Genomic DNA, 18,236 nt, shown 5'->3' on the forward strand with positions numbered 1-18,236 from the left:
AGCGGCAGCGGCCACGCAAAGGCAAAAAAAGAGAATCGCCGGCACTCCGGCAGAGCCTCGAGCTCTGGCCGCGGAGCAGCATGGAAGTGAATAGGGTTGGGGTCATGTGACTCGCCGCCGCGCCGGGATGTGCACGTGCATCCTTGCGATGGGCAAAGGGAGGGAGGAGAGGTTTCGGAGGGATCACGTGTCTTTCCCGGCTCTCCTCCTCCTCCTCCTCCCCCTCCTCCTCCCCCTCCTCCCAGCTGCGGAGCAAGCCAAGCAGCTGGCTGGGAGGGCTTCCACCAGAGTCCAGCGACTGCCGCAGCGCAGCTGGGAAGAAAAAAGGGGAAGGGACAGGCCGCCAGCTTAGGATCGATCGCCGGGTTCAAGCACCACCTCGGAGGGGGCGATGGATACCCTGTCCTACTTGTGAGGCACGCGGCGCGCTGGCGCCTTTGGAAGTGCCGCGAAGTCAGCATGTGGACTGGGTAGGAAGTCTCGAGTCTGCAGTGAATGTCCGACTGGGGTGGCGATGGATGATCGCAGTGGTACTTTACGTGCCTTTTGTCCTGTCGGTCTTCTTTTTTTTCCCCCTCGAGGGGGTGGGATTGAATTCCCGTAATCTGCTTTTGCAGCTCATCCGCGGAAGAGCCTCCGCTCTAGGTTCAGGGAGCCCCGGCTGAACAGTGCGGAGGCAGGGGCGGAATCCAGGGACGAGAATCCCCCGAGCGGCGGCTGGGAAAAGCTGACTAGAGGAGAGGGGATGCGTTGTTGGCTAGCGGTAGCTTGCATTTTACGGATAAGAACTTGTGTGAGTCTGGTTACGGGGATTAGTCCCTCCCTCCAAGACAGTTCCGTGGCTGATGTGTAAATTGGAATAATTGTGCGCCGTGCTCAGCGAGGGGTCTAGATTCGAACTGGTGTAAGGTACAGTTGGAATGATCCAATTTTACCCCGTAAAGCAGAATAGTCTGGAGAATGCCAGAGGTGCTTCGACTCTTAACACCCAGAACTGGTGCATGCAGTCCCAGTAATAAGCTTTAGGTTTGAAGTGTTGCATTCTGAAATTCCGTAAATTCCCTGCAAATATACCCAAACATATACCTGCAGGTATATGAAATACCTGTCCAAGGACTGATAACAGCAAGATGGGTTCAAATGTGTGTGTGTGTGTGTGTGTGTGTGTGTGTGAGAGAGAGAGAGAGAGAGAGAGAGAGAGAGAGAGAGAGAGAGTATGGAAAACATTTGGAAAGCCTTCAAACCTGATTGTCTGCTATAGTCCCTCTGCTTTTTCCTCTTCCTTGTCCCCAATACCTCACAGCCACTATTGGCTTCCTATTCTTTGTACCAACTAGCCACCCACCCAGGAATCAACCTGGAAAGTAAGTGCTCTGCTGGACATCCACCTATTGCTGTACAACAATTTAAAGTGCTTGTCTGCGGTTCTTTTGTGGAGCCCCAGAAGTACACCTCAGAGTAAGATGTACTACACCTTACTGATGCTTCCGTGCGTTAGAACTGATAATTATCACTTTAGATCCAAAATGACTCCCCCCCCCCAGATCCAGTTCTGCAGAAGGGTACAGTGCTTCTTTTCAGCTTGTTTGCTAAAGGTTATTCCCATGAACTGGAAAAAAGGGGGAAAGTGGAGATGAAAGGTGGGCTGATGATATTGTCTGGATGCATAATAAAAGTCTGGTGTCTTTATGGAGCAGAGCTTAATTGCTAGCTTCCAGAAACAAACAGCTTTGACATATTCATACCTTTGTGCTCAGGACTGTAAAGGAAGAATTAACGTCAGGGTGAAACCTTTTGGGGTAAAGACTAGGAAGACTGATTCTAAATCTAGCACTTTTGGCTCCTCATCTACTTTTGTCTACTTACTGTCTTTGAAAGGGCAAAGGGCCAATTCAGATGTGATGCAGAAAGATAAGTAGTAGGCAATTGTACTCTTCTTTTTCTTGCAATAACATTTTGGTGTTTGAGTGGGCAGTGGGCACATCAAAACTATACATTTGGTAAAGGTTCCCCTGCACATGCGTGCTAGTCGTTTCCGACTCTAGGGGCCGGTGCTCATCTCCGTTTCAAAGCCGAAGAGCCAGCGCTTGTCCGAGGACGTCTTTGTGGTCATGTGGCCCGCATGGCTAGACGCCAAAGGCGCACAGAACGCTGTTACCTTCCCACCGTAGTGGTCCCTATTTCTCTACTTGCATTTTTACGTGCTTTCGAACTGCTAGGTTGGCAGAAGCTAGGAGGAGTAACAGGCGCTCACTCTGTTATGCGGCACTCGAGATTTGACCCGCCAAACTGCCGACCTTCTGATCGACAAGCTCAGCGTCCTAACCCACTGAGCCACAGCGTCCCTTTTTTACATTTGGTTAACTTGGTTCAATTGTTGCTGTTCCTTTGAAGTCCCAAGAACATGAGTGATATGTGTATAGATGTTGAGTCAGCCAGTGATTATAGGCTCTCCTGCCAAGGAACATATACGTTATTTCAGAAATCCCTGCTAAAGTGATTGTGTGTAAACATTTTTATATATACTGCCCAGCACTTTAGATTTTGTTCCCAAAGGCTTTCTAGTTTTAGTTAAGATGTCGGTGGATTTCCCATTCAGCACTGTGGTATCAGGCTGATGATGTGGTGTAGCAATGAGTGAAATATTAATGGAAATCAAAGGGAACTTCATGAAGTGGCTTGATTCTCTCATTAAAGCAATGTAGAATGCCAGGAGCATAATAGCCTTATGGGTGTTATTTCTGTGCTAATAGCCAGTGTTGTTTCTGTTATATGTTTATGTATTCAGAGAGCTCTAACTAGCCTGTGTGAAAGCAACAAAAAGAAAAAATGATGAAGTTGTCTTGCAGTCGCTCAGTTAATAATTTCTCTCCAGGTTTACAGTATGTAGAAGGAAAATTCACTGCACATTGGAACATACCGGTAGATTTCATCTCTTTATTCTGGTGTCAGAGGAGATTTCTTTCATTGAAGAGAGAATCCCTGCAGATTTCTTTGTTGGGCATATTCCTTGCAGAATTCTACCAAAAGCCATCTGAAGGCATTTCATACAGGAAATTGCTCTGTCAGACCAGCTCTGCAGGGAACTCACTGGGCCTTTTGCAAAAAGTGCAGATCTGGCACATTTCCCTCTCCCCTCCTCCTTTTTTTGGCAGAATTAGATTTTTAAAAAGATCTTGCTAACAACTTCCCATTGTGAAGAGCCTTTATGAGACAAGATGTTGGTCTCCCTCACTAAATTGATGGAATGAGCAGCCCCTTAGTTGGGCTAGGATCAGTGCTGCAGGGAAGAGCATCTGTAACCTTGAAGTCTGGATTGAGGGCTACCTCTTCAAATGCTTCAAATTAAAAGACTGCTAAGAAAATGTCCCAATACTTTTTGTATCATATTGCCCTCTTAATCCATTTGATTTAAATTTGGGTTCCCCCCCCCTCACAAGAGCTTTTTCTTGAAAAGAGCAGCTACATTGGATTACTATATAGCAGGGGTGTCAAACTCAATTTCATTGAGGGCCACATCAGCATTGTGGTTGCCCTCGGGGGGCCGGGTGGGTATGGCCAGGGTGGGCGCGGCCTACTCGGTGGGCGCAGCTGGACTGCGTATGGCCTACTGGGTGGGCATGGCTAGCTCTACATCATTGGCACCAAGGGTGCCTATGGGGGCCTGGGCAGGAGTGGGACAGATCTGAGGGTCTCTGGCAGAAGGGGGGTGGTCTCTGGGCCGGGGCCAAGGCAGAGGGGGCCGTTCCCTCACTGTTTCCAGGATGGCTTCGAGGGCCACATGAAACCAGTTCGCGGGCCAGATCTGGCCCCCGGGCCTTGTGTTTGACATGTCTGCTATATAGCAACTGATCTTGAAAATGAGAACCAGATTGCAACTTTAATCCGGACTAACAGTGGCAACTGCACTGATTAATGGTTCTGAAATTTACCCTCAGTGTGGTTGCTTCCAAATAATTCAAATAAACATAAGGTGCTCGAGTTGAGCAAAATTACTGGACAGTGTAATATTCCTAGATATTGATATGGCTGAAAGCCTATTTAACTCCATGCAGGTCAGAAGTGAAATCTGCAAAGTAGGAAGGAAACCGGAAGGACTATTATGTAAGCTATGGCAAGAAATGGACAACAGACAGCAAAAGAGTCCTTAGGGAGAAGGGCGGCATATAAATTTAATAAAATAAAAATAAAAAAATAAAATAAAGACCAGAGAAAAGAGTTCTGGCCATTTTTTTACATTGTTAAAGTTGTGGGTAAGTATTTAAACCTGGAGTGTTACCTATATGGGTAATATAGGTGGTTAGAGTTCTAGACTTTGGAGAAACTGGTCTTTGCCAGGACTAAAGTAATGCCAGATCTGCAGTAATAATTATTTACCTGTTCAAGGTCTTGTCTTTGATTTCCCAGGAATGCTCTTGTGGGTGGGCTGTAGTTGGGGAATGAGGTTTATTGCAAAGGCCCGAATGTATTCTAGATGATGTATTTTGAAAGGCAGTACATGAGGGCATGCATTCAGGATGTGGCAGCATTTAATGCACACGTTCATTTATCCCTGCTACATCCTGCTAGCTGTATTATGACTACAGCTGATAGGTATTATATGAAGGCAATTTTTTTTCCACTTGCCTAATGCTGGTAGACTACCTCAAAGGTGTTTTTACAAAAGGCAGCTGAGCTTTCTTTGTTTTTCTTGAAGATGTTTTGCTTCTCATCCAAGAAGCTTCATCAGCTCTGACTGGATGGTGGGAGGGATGGAAAGATAAAAGAGTTTGAGGTCAGAATTAATTCTTCCATTACACACACACACACACACACACCCCACACCCACACCCACACACACACAGTCAGAACTGATGAAGTTTCTTGGATGAGAAGCAAAACATCTTCAAGGGAAAACAAAGAAAGTCCAGTTGCCTTTTGAAAAAGCAACTTTGAGGCAACCATGACCTGGATCAGGGCTTTTCAACCTTTTCACCCATTGTACCACTTTTAGGATATGGCAACATCCGAGAACCACCAGTCGCCTAGCGAGGTGTCAAAAACTTGATGACCAAAAAAAAAAAAAGGAAAAAAGTGATGAAGTACAGGTAGTCTTCGACTTACAACAGTTCGCTTAGTGACTGTTCGAAGTTACAATGGCACTGAAAAAAGTGCCCACCAAGCCACAACTGAGCAAGACACCTGCCTGCCTGCCTGCCTGCCCGGCAGCGCTCTTCCTCCTGTCCGAGGTTTTCATGGTTGTGAGCATTTCTGTTGAGAATTGGTAACGGGGGTGGGGTGGGGGGGTGTTTGGTTTTTATTCCCCCCCATCTGCTGGGTGGTTGCAGCAGGTTTTGGTCACTTCACATGACCCTGGGACACTGTGACCGTCATAAATATGAATCAGTTGCCAAGCATCTGAATGTAAATCAAAAGACCCTGGAGATGCTGCAACATTCCAGCTGATTGGCGCTTCTTTTGGGCTCAGAAGCGGCAGGATCAGCCCCGAGCTCCACTGAACCCTGACAGCCCTGAAGAAGTGCTGATCGTGGCACTTTCGCTGAGCCCTGACAACCCTGCAGCTCCAGCCATCTCTCGCTCAGGCTTGTGTGGTGCTGCCACCGGTTCAGCTCATTCCCCTCCCCTGCTACCACTTTTCTAGGATGGTCACGTATCACCTGCCAGGTGCCAATGTACCACAGGTGGTACCCGTACCACTGGTTGAAAAGCCCTGACCTGGATGACTGAGAATCTCCATAGACAGTTAGTAGACCATGTCCCAAGCTTATTTCTCAGCATCTCCAGAAAGAACTACAGAAAGTAAGGAAGTTGGAGATTCATTCCTATATGTTGCAATCTCCATGCATTTGAGGAGAATCTGGTTTTGGGCAGGGAGTGATACTGATACTGAACTAGATTGATCAATAATGAATTGTTCAATCTGAAGTTTGAGCTAAGCATAAAAGGCAAAACTAGAAAAACATTGTTTTCTTTTGTTCCGTTATGTTTGATTCAGAGATTGCCTTGGGACAAGTCCCTGTCATTTTCTTGGCAAAGTTTTTCAGAAGTAGTTTGCTCTTACCTCCTTCCTCGGACTGAGAGAAAGTGTCTGGCCCAAGATCACCCAACTTAGGTTTTGGGCCTAAGGCAGGACTAGAACTCATGGTCTCCTGGTTTCTAGCCTGATGCATTAAACACTTCACCAGACTGGGTGTAGGGAGAGGGAAAGTGGCATGGAAAATGAAAAAAATGAAAGAAAATCAATGAAAGGAAAAACACAGGAGCACTTCTATAATAATAATAATAATAATAATAATAATAATAATAATAATAATAATAATAATAATAATAATAATAATAATAATAAAATGCGCAAACTGATTACAAAGCTAGACAATCCACTGGGCATTGTAAAATACGACTTGTCTGTGTCCTAAAAGTTGTGGGAACATAGGGTGGGAAAAGTTGTTGATATTGCAGTTGTAGAGAACCAAAGCGGACAGCTGATTGATATCGCTGTACCAGGAGATGCCAGAGTCGAAGAAGAAGAACTGGAAAAAATTACGAAATATCATGACCTGGCCATTGAAACTGTGTGATTATGGATGAAATGTGTAACAGTGATACCCATTGTCATCAGGGCACTGGAAACTATGTCCAAAAACTTTGCAAAACACATCAAGAAACTGCAGCTTCCTGCAATAACTCCAGCAATGCTACAAAAAACTGCGCTACTTGGAACATCTTACATTTTAAGAAGATACCTGGTTGATACCTAGGATGCTGTCAGCAACCCGTGTCAACCATCAGCACCAGTCAATTTGAATGTTCAGTTGACTGAGGTTCATGTGTTCAGTTGACTGAGGTTCATGTATAATAATAACAATAATCTTATTAATTTATTAAATTTATTACATAAATTTATTACTTTTTGTTACATAAAGGTTTTCCTACTTCCTCCTGTCTTCCAAGGATTTGTGAAAATTTTTGCATTCCCAGAATTTTCATAAATAAGCTATCCAAAATAGGAAACCTTCAGTTTGCTGCCTTAAATAAAATAAAGTTCATACTTTACATTTTATTAAGGCTCAGTAAACCTGAAATTTTCTGATTCCTGCTCATTTATCTTTGCTGAGTTGTCACTAAACAACTCTTTCTAACAGAACCCCAGCCTTGAAATATTTGTAAATGTCTTGTTTTCGTCATGAAAGCATTCAAGTGTAGTTACAATTTCTAAAGATTAGGTAAGAAGCAATTCATAAGCATTTCCAGAGAACTGGCAGTAAAGAAGTGCTTGTGGGAATGAAAGACTTTTACTGTAATTCACCCCTTTCTTCCTCTGTTCTAGGAAATGATTTAGGACCTGAACTATTTTGCTCAATTGACAGTTGTTTTTAAAGAAATTCTTGCTGACTGAGCTCCTTTTAAACTAGGCAAGCAGAAGTTTAGATGTTTCTGTTTATGAATGAATGGTTGCCTTCTTCTGCATGTAAACTGTATATGTCAAACGTGAGTGAAATGTCATTGCGAGCACATCATGCTGCATTAAGTTTTTAATTAACTGTTATATATGGAAACAGAACAGCCAAGTGGTATGTCCATCTTACAGAATGTGTGATGATAGAAAGAGAGAATTAGCAGTTTTGGAAAGATTTGGGATCTCCTAAACTTGAGAAGCCAAGATATTGTGCCATGGGCTAAATGATACATTTTTTCCCCATGTTCTCCTATGGCCTATGCTAGCCCTAGAATAATAATTACCTAAGGATGTTTTCAAATGTGCTGTAAATGCTGACTCAGTATGTTTGATATCTCTTAACCACACAGGAACCAAGACTTGCTGATTCATTTCTACTTTTTCAACTGGCAGACCGGACTCTGCCAGGATCACCTGTTATCCTAATGGAATACAGGGCCAGTTGCATAAATAACATAAGTTATTTGGTACTTTTCTGTTCAATTTTCTGTTTGCTTTTAATGCAGCACATTAAACTGATCATAATGAAATTTCTTGGACAAATATTACTTTGCAGAATCTTCTGAAACATAAAAAATATGTTTTTCCTGCAATTATTTAAAGAGACAGTCTTTTGACCACTAGTGATAGATGACCATCTAGTAAACTTCCAATAAATTTAAAAGGAAGTAATGTTTGTTTTTCTCAAAGAAGCTCTATTAAGTCACTTCTTTTAAATAATATAATTCTTCTTTTAAAAGATCATCTATTTTACTCTAGACATTTATATTCAATCTATGCTACAGAGAGTGCTAGATGGCTCACAGCAATTAAATTCAATTCCCAGCTTCAAAAACAAAATAAGTCCCTACCATTCTTCATCTTCAGTGGGGGGTTTTTTAAAATGTTATTTCAGTTATTGGTAGATTTATATCCTGTTTTTCCCCGAGGACCTCAAGGCAGTGTACATAACATTCCCTCCCTTTCCCACAACAACCACCCTGTGGGGTAAGTATATTTATTTATTGAAATTCCCACATTGTGGCTGCTGCAGAATTTCTCAAAACCTTTCAAAGCTTTAACTAAATAAGACAGTAATAGGCAGAGATTATTGGTTTGGTTCCAGAGAAGTATTGATAGAAAGCAATTTCTCACTTCTCTCTTCTTTCCACAGTCACCCAAATCCTCTCTTGAGAATTGGTAATCCCTCAGTGGTGACATAGGAGCAGTGGATGGATTCAGCCAGTTTGCACCAGTTCAGCAGAACTGGTAGCTAACTTTTTGTTGCCCAGAATGGACTTCCGGGAGCGGCATCCACACAGAGAACCGGTTGTTCACATATTTGAATCCCACCACTGCATAGGAGATTGAAGAGTGCGTACAAGGAATTGGTGGGGTATTATCTATTCTATTAGCGACATCTAGCCTGCCACATCCCCTTTGGGGCCCCAGCCCAGTAGGCACAACCATGTCTTCAACACCTTTCTAAAAGTCAAAAGAGTGGGAGCAGATCTCACCTGGGGGCATGATGTTCCAGAGCCTGGGAGCCATGGCGGAAAAGACTCTTCTTCTGGACCTAACGGGATCTGGAGCATGTCCCTTCTGCCAGAGTGGGTAGGATGGGCTAATGGGTTAATCTTTCCAATAAAATATCCAAATACTTTTTATATGTTAGTTTATCTTGGTTCTACAGGTTGATGAATATTTTAATTCCGACAATAAAGTCTACACTGCACTCATAAAAGATTATTATTTTAAGTCCAAGACAAAATCTAGTATGAAACAAAAGTGTCTCCAGTTAAGTCCCATATTTCTACTACCTGTGTTTCCCCAAAAATAAGACTGGGTCTTATATTAAGTTTTGCTCCAAAAGATGCATTAGGGCTTATTTTCCCGTTAGGTCTTATTTTCAGGGAAATATGGTATTAAATGCTTCCATCTGGCTGACAATCCTAACTGGGGCTTATTTCTTTTTCTTTTTTTAAATTTTTTTAATTATTAAATTTATTATTTAAAAACATTGGACACAGTACCAGCGAGCTGACAAACCTTTTTGTCTACAATGTTCAAATATATATATATATATATATATACATGTACATCAAAAATACACTTAAATACACTTAAATTACAAATCGGTGAAATAACACAATATTTAAACCAGTGAGCTAGTCTGTAAAACCTAATAGAGACCTTTCTTTTTATCCATCCAAAGATACAATTTGTTCCAAATTCTGTAATAGTCTGATTGATCTTTATTCTTTAGTTCCAAAGTTAATTTGTCCATTTCAGCGCAATCCCAAATTTTCCTAATAACCTCTTTTTCTCCTGGGATCTCATTCTTTTTCCATTTTTGCGCAAATGATATTCTAGCTGCTGTGATAATATGAATCATTAAATATAGCACATCTTTAGGATATTTCTCTTAACTGGGGCTTATTTCTGTGGGAGAGCTTATATTATAAGCATTCTGAAAAATCATGCTAGGGCTTATTTTCCGGTTGAGAAATGAGATGGAGTAATTTTGTCCCACATTCTCTCCTTTCCCCACTTTACTGAATTCTAAAAGGGCTTTCTAATGGATTCTTAATATCTTGTTTAATTAATTTTTGAATCAAGGGTTTCATTGATCATTATTAAACAAGGCCCTTAACTCTGCTAATTGGGTGGCTTCATAACCCAATTTAAGATTTGGGATTGCTAATATCTCATTAGTCTTTTCTGTTCTTGTTCATGATCGGCTAATTTATTCCAAGTCCTCTATAGCAAATAAAAGTATTTAGCCATTTTCTATCTTCCTATTAGCACACTTCTATTAATCAGAAATTGGATATAATAATTCTTTTAATAATTCCTTGCATTAAAGTAAATGCACATTGTTGTCCCTGTTAATTCTCTCTGGCAACTAAAAACATATGAAAATGTTTAATGTTTGCAATCTGCAATATTGTACAGGTTGGGGGTTATCTTTTTTTGTTATCCAACAGATGATGATTAGTTAAGGATATTTGTAGTAGTTATTTATAGCATCATCAAAGCATCACTTTGTTAATAAAGAAAAGATAGCTGGACAGTGTGAATAGTGTGAATAGCCTGTTTTACTCTACTCTGCCACAGTGCAGGTGGGATTTGATTCTTTATATTAAAAAGATCTCTGCATATAGAAAAATAGGTGTCAGGCAAGTCAAGTATCCTTTCTCATCAATATACAGTTTGCTGCAGTGATATGGGGGATTAGGGAACTGTCTGCATAGCAGCATCAAGATTGTCTTGATTGTCTAATGCTCCTGCACTGATTTTCTTTTCTTTTCTTTTTGCCTAATCCTATAATGTTTTCCAAATCTGTGACATCTGTCTGGGTTGGGTTTAGCTTTTTCCGGTGGTATTAGTTTAAGTCTTCTTGAGAGACTTGTTTATTTATTAACCATTTTCCCCACCATGCTTAATTATTTTCTTAGCTAAAATGTTAAATAGTCCCTGGTTTATTTAAGTTTCAGGAAAAAAAATGTTGTACTATTGAGTTTTTTGCAGTGCTGGCACTTTCTTAAAAAAAAAAAGGATTGGTTTGGATATGCCTGCCCTGTATTTTACTTTTTCAGATTATTTGGCCAAGTTATAAATCAGTGTGAAAGCCGAAGTTGGGATCTAGATTAAAACAGGGAACGAAGTGCTAAGATTTGGGGGGAAGATCTTTCTTGATCATGTGAAAATCTTTTGGGATTTTTGTTACTCAGTTTCTCAAACTAGGTTTAAAAGAGATGGTACAGGTAGTCCTTGACTTGTGACCAATTGCTTAGTGACTGTTCAAAGTTCCAGTGGACCTACCTTGGGGTGGGGTACTTAAGATCTGGATTCAAAATTCCAATGGTTTCCACCTCCCTTGAAGTCACATGATCTTCACTTTGGGCACTTAGCAACTGGGCCACATCTTATTTATTTATTAAAATTATATGCCACCCATCTCACTATCAAAGATTTACAGCTGTTTGCAGCATCCTGCAGTCACCTGACTTGTTTTGTATTGATTTTACTGAAAACTGGCATTTACTTCTGGTTTTCAGCAAAAACTGCACCACAACAAACCACTGCGTCGCTTAACAGTTACCATGTTTGCTTAATGACGACTACAAAAATATCATAAAGACGGGTTAGTTATATGACCAGCCTGCTTTACTACCTATGTGAGCTATAACTGATGGGCAGGCTCTATTTCAGTCATAACATGAGGGCAACCTGTATTGCTATTCACCCATCTGCATTTCAGTTCCGTCTGGTCAGTTTTAAGAGTTGTACCTTGATAAAGAACTTTTTTTTCTGGACACTAAAGTTTCCCCTAACTTCTTTCTTTTTGATAATTGGTTTTTTTTTTTACAGACTTTGTTAGAGAGACCCATTTTCTCCCTCCAGAAGTGATTGATTGTCTCTACAATCCTTTTCGATATGATTTATTAAAAAACAAACAAACACCACCTGTTCTGGAATGGATGTGCAATCGGACCTCTAAAGCTGAAGAACTTGAGGGCTTTCATCCCAACCACAGCATTTCATTGAGCCCTTTGTTTTCCCTTTTTTCTAGATCACTGACCAAAGAACAATATAAAGTCAGGTACAGGACGTGTCAGTAGCTTCCCAGCTTTTGATGCACATTGTTTTCGATGCCGAGAGGGACTTTCCATGATTCCAGGAATGGTAATTCACATTTAACAATAGACAGCTGGTATACGGTTGGTGCAGGGGTGGGGAATATTTTTGTGAGCTAGGCTTCCTCCTCCTTTTCGCAATAGTTTGGAGGAAGCATGGGAATCATATCATCAGCGGGCGTGGGGCTAAACTATGCCTAGTGGGGGCTCGAAGCATTTTCAGAAAGTAAATTGGCAAACTGCTCTGCTGGAAATTGGAAAACTGCCTGCAAATTTCATTTGTTTAGTTTTTGGCAGGAGCTTAGGGGCTGAAAAATGGGCCAGTAGGTACTTACACGTGGTGGAATGAGTTTGCTATCAATAGCTGCGTGAAATAAAAATAGACATTTGGGCACTTGCAAAATTCAGGCAAGCTGATTGCGTGAGACAACAATGAGCAGGACTTGATTAGTACTCCAGCTCTTAACTTTGGCTAGGATTGATATTGATATTCCTTTTAGCAGCCTTCAAGGTGGGGAGAGGAAGCTCCTGGCTCTTTAATCATAGCCAAAAGGCAGGTCCAATTAATAAATGCCATTTATTTATGTTCAGGATCAATATCCATCTCTTCACTTGTCCTTTTTAGAGACTTTGAGCCTAAGTGTCTCGGTGTGATGCAGGTGGCTTTCTTCGGGTTCCTAGACAGGCTGTTGGCTGCCTAGTGTGCTCTTTTACTTGGAACCAAAATTGAAGAGTAAGACAAGAACTGGCAAATTAAACATCTTACTCTTATTTTGCAAACTTCTTTGCAAAGATTCCTTTATTTGTTTCTTGCTTCACATGGACTTGAACCAGTCTGATTTAAGGAAACAATTGCCATTGCTTGATACATATATCGCATTTACTCCTGATCTTTTTTCCAAGTTTGATGTGATCAGATCTTGGCCATAGGCTAATTGCTGGTTAAAACTTGAGCAATTTCGTTCCCAGGATTAACCCACAGGGATGTCTAAACAATGGGTACACTTCTGTGTTTTCCTGTTTGGATCTTTTCCATAGTAGTTTTTCTTCTCATGTGTGTCATATTTTCTTTGAAATAAAATATAGGTAAAAATTATAATGCTTAGGGCAGGGATCCCCAACCCCCAGTCTGTGGTAGGTCCGGTCTGCACAAACAAGCAAAGCCCCATTCATGGGATGCAGGCAGCACACAAAGCTATGCACTCTCTGGTCCGTGGAAAAATCTTTCTCCACGGAACCGGCCCCTGGTGCCCCAAAGGTTGGGGACCTCTGGCTTAGGGTCTTTATCCTCTTTAAATATACACAGGGATTTTCAGTGGTTCTGAGATGTTTTAGCAATAGCAATAGCACTTAGATTTATATACCACTTCATAGTGCTTTTCAACACTCTCTAAGTGGTTACAGAGTCAGCATATTTCCCCCAACAATCTGGATCCTCATTTTACCAACCTCAGAAGGATGGAAGGCTGAGTCAACCTTGAGCTGGTCAGGATCGAACTCTTGGCTGTGGGCAGAGTTAGCTTGCAATACTGCATTTTAACCACTGTACCGCCATGGCTCCATGATCTTTTTATTCATTATACAGTTGCTGGTCTCACATTTATGTGACTTTGGACTGCTTACAATAAAACAAATAAAATATATAAACTTTACAATATACAAAATAAAATGAGTCTGCTCTGCTGCTGGAGAGCAAGGGCAGGAATGTTGCCACTGTATGACCTAGGTTGGTGCATGGGTGTGCATCACTTGGTCTCCTTCATAAGCATGGCTGAAACTTTTGAAGTTGTGTGAGTTGTATATATCAAGACTACTATTGTTACCTATGTTGGAATGATTTGATTGATTTCTACGTTGTGGTTTGTGTGTGTGTATATATCTGTGTGCATGCTCTTGTATCCTGTTGATGTTGAGCTTCAGAATGTCTTTTTAAATAAGATAAAAGTTTTTTTATGTCAAATGCCCTCTGATGTTCAACTTCAATAGGAGCCAAGAGTATGCATGGAATGCACGCAAAGCTAAGCTCAGTAATCTTACCAAGTCAGTCAAAAGTCTGAAGAGATCTCTGATTGGTTGATGGCTTTGTTGTGATTTTCCTCTTGTATCTTTTTAATGGTCAGCTGAAGAGTACATTGAAAATAAAAAGAATTCTGGGTTGATTTGATTGATTTGCTGAGCTTTGAGTACATTCTTCTAATGTTATTCTTGATGCTGAGTTTTCAGAGTGCTTTGAAATTCAGTCTTCATTGGCATTGCAAATATAGTTATTTGTGTGTACACACACATACACACTGCATATGGTGTGTGTGTGTGTGGGAGAGAGAATGTTTGCTGTAATGTTCATGTAAGCTCTAAGCAACAGTGGGCCTGTTGTGAAAAACGAGAGAGTGATGCTTTTTTTCTAAAAAAAAAAAAAAGGTGCGCGGAACTCTCATCTTGGCAGGTGGGGGGGTGGGGTGGGGGTGCTGCTGCAGTCACAGGTGCGAAGGGTGTTGGCGGTGGGCTCCCCTCCCTGGGGCCGGAGCTGGCGTGGCTGGTGCTGTGGGAGCAGCAGAGCCCACTCTATATTGCGGGGCTGCGCAATGCGGGCAGTGGAGGTGGTGCGCGCCAGGCGATGTTTTAATGTTATGATTTTAAAAATATATTTTTCCTATTGTAAGTTTCCCCAAACCTCGCCATGTGGATTGCATACAAATATTATATAATTAGTAAATAAAGTTAGAACATATGTTAAATATACATCAAATGATAATATGCTTGCCTACAAAGTCAATTCTTGCTCAATGACAGACCAAGGAGTTAACTCGGAAAGGCAAGAGGAAAATCTAGAAGAGGTCTGTGCAGCTCTTCAACATCTTCATCAACAATTTGGATGAGGGGATAGATGGGGAACTCAACAAATTTGCAAACAACACCAAGCTGGCAGGAATAGCCAATACTCCAGAAGATAGGCTTAAGATACAGGAGGATCTGGACAGACTCGAACACTGGGCACTATCTAACAAAATGAAATTCAATGGTGAAAAACGTAAGGTTCTACATTTAGGCAGGAAAAATCAAATGCACAGGTATAGTATAGGGTGGTACCTTGCTCAATAATAGTAACTGTGAGAGAGATCTCAGAGTCCTAGTGGACAATCACTTAAATATGAGCCAGCAGTGTGCTGCAGCTGCCAAAAAAGCCAACACAGTGCTAGGCTGCATTAACAGAGGGATAGAATCAAGATCATGTGAAGTACTAATACCACTTTACAATGCTTTGGTAAGGCCACACCTGGAATACTGCATCCAGTTTTGGTCACCACGATGTAAAAAAGATGTCGAGACTCTAGAAAGAGTACAGAGAAGAGCAACAAAGATGAATGGGGGACTTTAGGCTAAAACATATAGGGAACGGTTGCTGGAATTGGGTATGTGTAGTTTAATGAAGAGAAGGGTGAGGGGTTACATGATAGCAGTGTTCCAATATCTCAGGGGCTGCCACAAAGAAGAGGGAGTCAACCTATTCTCCAAAGCACCTGAAAGCAGGACAAGAAGCAACGAATGAAAACTAGTCAAGGAGAGAAGCAACCTAGAACTAAGGAGAAATTTCCTGACAGTTAGAACAACTAACCAGTGGAACAACCTGCCTCCAGAAGTGGTGAATGCTCCAACACTGGAAGTTTTTAAGAAGAGACTGGCCAGCCATTTGTCTGAAATGGTATAGGGTTTCCTGCCTGAGCAGGGGGTTGGACTAGATGACCTCCAAGGTCCCTTCCAACTTCTTCTTCTTCTTCTTCTTCTTCTTCTTCTTCTTCTTCTTCTTCTTCTTCTTCTTCTTCTTCTTCTTCTTCTTCTTCTTCTTCTTCTTATTATTATTATTATTATTATTATTATTATTATTATTATATTGTAGAAAGGAAAGGCCCACACTGATAAATTAAAAATCTTTGTGGTCTGCAAAGGAATGCTGGTGGGCTAATCAGTGATTTGGTGATTAGAGGAGCATCTACAGTGTTGGAGCTTGTGGTCATGGTAAGCCATGGAGGCACTAGGCAACATGACTTTCAGGGCAGTGGTGGTGATTTTATTACTTTAAAAAAAAGGCTGTGCTCTGTCCAAGGGTGCTTGGTAGGCTGCATATACAGGCCTGTTCTAGAATTTATTTTGGAGGCAACTTTTTATAAAAGAATTGCCATTAATTTGTTTTAATAAAATAATTTAAATCAATTTTTCACTTGATTTCAAATTAAATGAATGAGATTATTTTTTAGTACAATTGCCAAATGCAATAAACTGGTTTTAGGTATATGTTACTGGAAGGAAAAAGCAATCCCTGTTGCGTTACTGATCCCAGAGAAACATTTGCACGTATGCAGGTATCCTTAGGGTGCCATAGTTATGGATGAGAAGTATTGGTTGCAAAGTTGGCATTTCTGGATGTAATACAGATATTTTGGACTTATTTTTGTTTCTTTGCATGTTTGATATTTTTAAAAAGGCATATGCTACTGGCTACGCTTATGCAGATATGTAACATGATCACTGCTTGTCCAAAATTTTACTATAGAGATAATACCCCCACAAATTATTTTAGCCTTTTTAATAAAATGTTGTTATTGATGTTAAGCTCATCAGGGAAAACATCATATATTGTTATGTATATACTAGGTTATTTATTTAAAGACTGAAGTGCAACATAACTAGATTCTAAATAATCTATTTTTCAAAACACACAACAGTCCAAACAGTAAAAGTCCAAATTAAGAATATTTCATTCTTAAGAATGTTTAGATTCAAAATAGTTTTCAAGAGTGTACAAAAGATACTATTTTTTTCTAGAATCAGCTAAATTAGACATATTACATTGAGAAAAATGTTTCTCATTTCTTTCCTGTTACCTTTGATTTCATTGCAGAGATGTTAACATAAGAAATATATTTTGTTATCTAATTTTACCTTCCAAAAGACAGAAGCAGATGAAAAATGTGAGGTGCTTTCCTGTTGGCTTTTCTGAATTATCTGTTTTAGATTCTAAAGGTTTAGTTCCTAAAGAAGTAATCCTGTAAATAATTTTAATGTCCTCCTCTAGTGCAGGCTCTTTTATGACTCAAGGACTTCAACTCCCAGAATTCCTGAGCCAGCATGGCTCAGCTTAGAAACCTCTCCCTTTCCCCTCAGCATGGCTGGCTCAGGATTTCTGGGAGTTGAAGTCCACGAGTCATAAAAAAGAGCTAAGATTGCTAGCCCTGCAGTAGGCTTAGGAAAACCAATAAGGGAGCTGGGTTGTTTTTTTTGGGGGGGGGGCAAAAAAAGGTTCTGGAACGCCATTCTAAGCATTCTATGAGAAAAAAAGCCCTCTCTGTGTGTGTGTGTGTATCTGCATAAAAATATTTGTGTACAATTTGAAACGTTATTGTCACAAATATGGAAATAGATAAAAATGCATTACTATGCAAGAAAAAGGTTTCTTTGACCTATATATTAGTGCAATGTATCTTCCTTCTAGTGCAGGGGAAGGCAACCTTGGCTCTTTTATGACTCGTGGACTTCAACTCCCAGAAGTCATAAAAGAGCCAAGGTTGCCTACCCCTGTTCTAGTGGCAACTGTAGCAACTTCCACATCAACCTGGTCCCCTGTAATCTAGACCTCTCTTCTTCCTGGTTGAAGTGAGGAAGAGCTGTGTTTCAGTGATGATGGTGAACGAATCCTTGAGAGAGGAGGGGCTGCCTTCCTCTTTGATGTGCTCTTTCTTAATGTGCTCTTTCTTAAGGCATGACTCAGATATACTAAATAAACTACTGACTTGTCTCCAACTCTTTCTGAGGAAAGAGATAATTGTGGAGAAAATGCAAAAAGCCTTGAATGAAACAGATTATTTGGAACTGTTGCAGTATATGGTATAGAGCCAGCACTGGGTTGCACTTGGAAGGACCTGGTTAGAGATAGGGCAGTCTGCTTCATCTCTCAACAGCTTTTGATACAATTGATTGCTGTATCCTTCTGCGTGGAGAATTTGGTGTTTGTACTCATTTCCCCCAAAATTCTGTCAGTGCCGTCCAGATGCCTAGAAGCTGGATCTGGAAGGGGAGGAACAGGGAGAAAGTTACCATGACAGAATAACATTGGACTTGAAGGTCTGCTGATTCCAAAGAGATGCCATCTTTAGTTCTGAATGTGG

General features: G+C 40.9%; 1 protein-coding gene across 7 annotated transcripts in view; it reads left to right on the top strand.

Annotated features, from left to right (window-relative positions):
* Nucleotides 1-256: 256 nt before the first annotated feature.
* RAB3IL1 (RAB3A interacting protein like 1) overlaps nt 257-18,236 on the top strand; it is a 39,249-nt gene continuing 21,269 nt past the window's right edge. For 6 of the 7 annotated variants that reach the window (XR_014490677.1, XM_083348333.1, XM_083348335.1 and 3 more), the window contains exons 1-2: nt 285-470; nt 12,012-12,124. Coding sequence is in view for 6 of the 7 variants with exons in the window: in XM_083348333.1 (XP_083204459.1) it covers nt 12,110-12,124 (15 nt within the window). In the remaining variant the exon portion in view is untranslated. Of the gene's footprint in view, nt 471-12,011; nt 12,125-18,236 lie in introns of all 7 variants that reach the window. The other variant, XM_083348334.1, reaches the window with a different exon arrangement.

Source organism: Vipera ursinii (assembly GCF_947247035.1).
Source record: "Vipera ursinii genome assembly, chromosome: 1".
NCBI lineage: Eukaryota > Metazoa > Chordata > Lepidosauria > Squamata > Viperidae > Vipera > Vipera ursinii.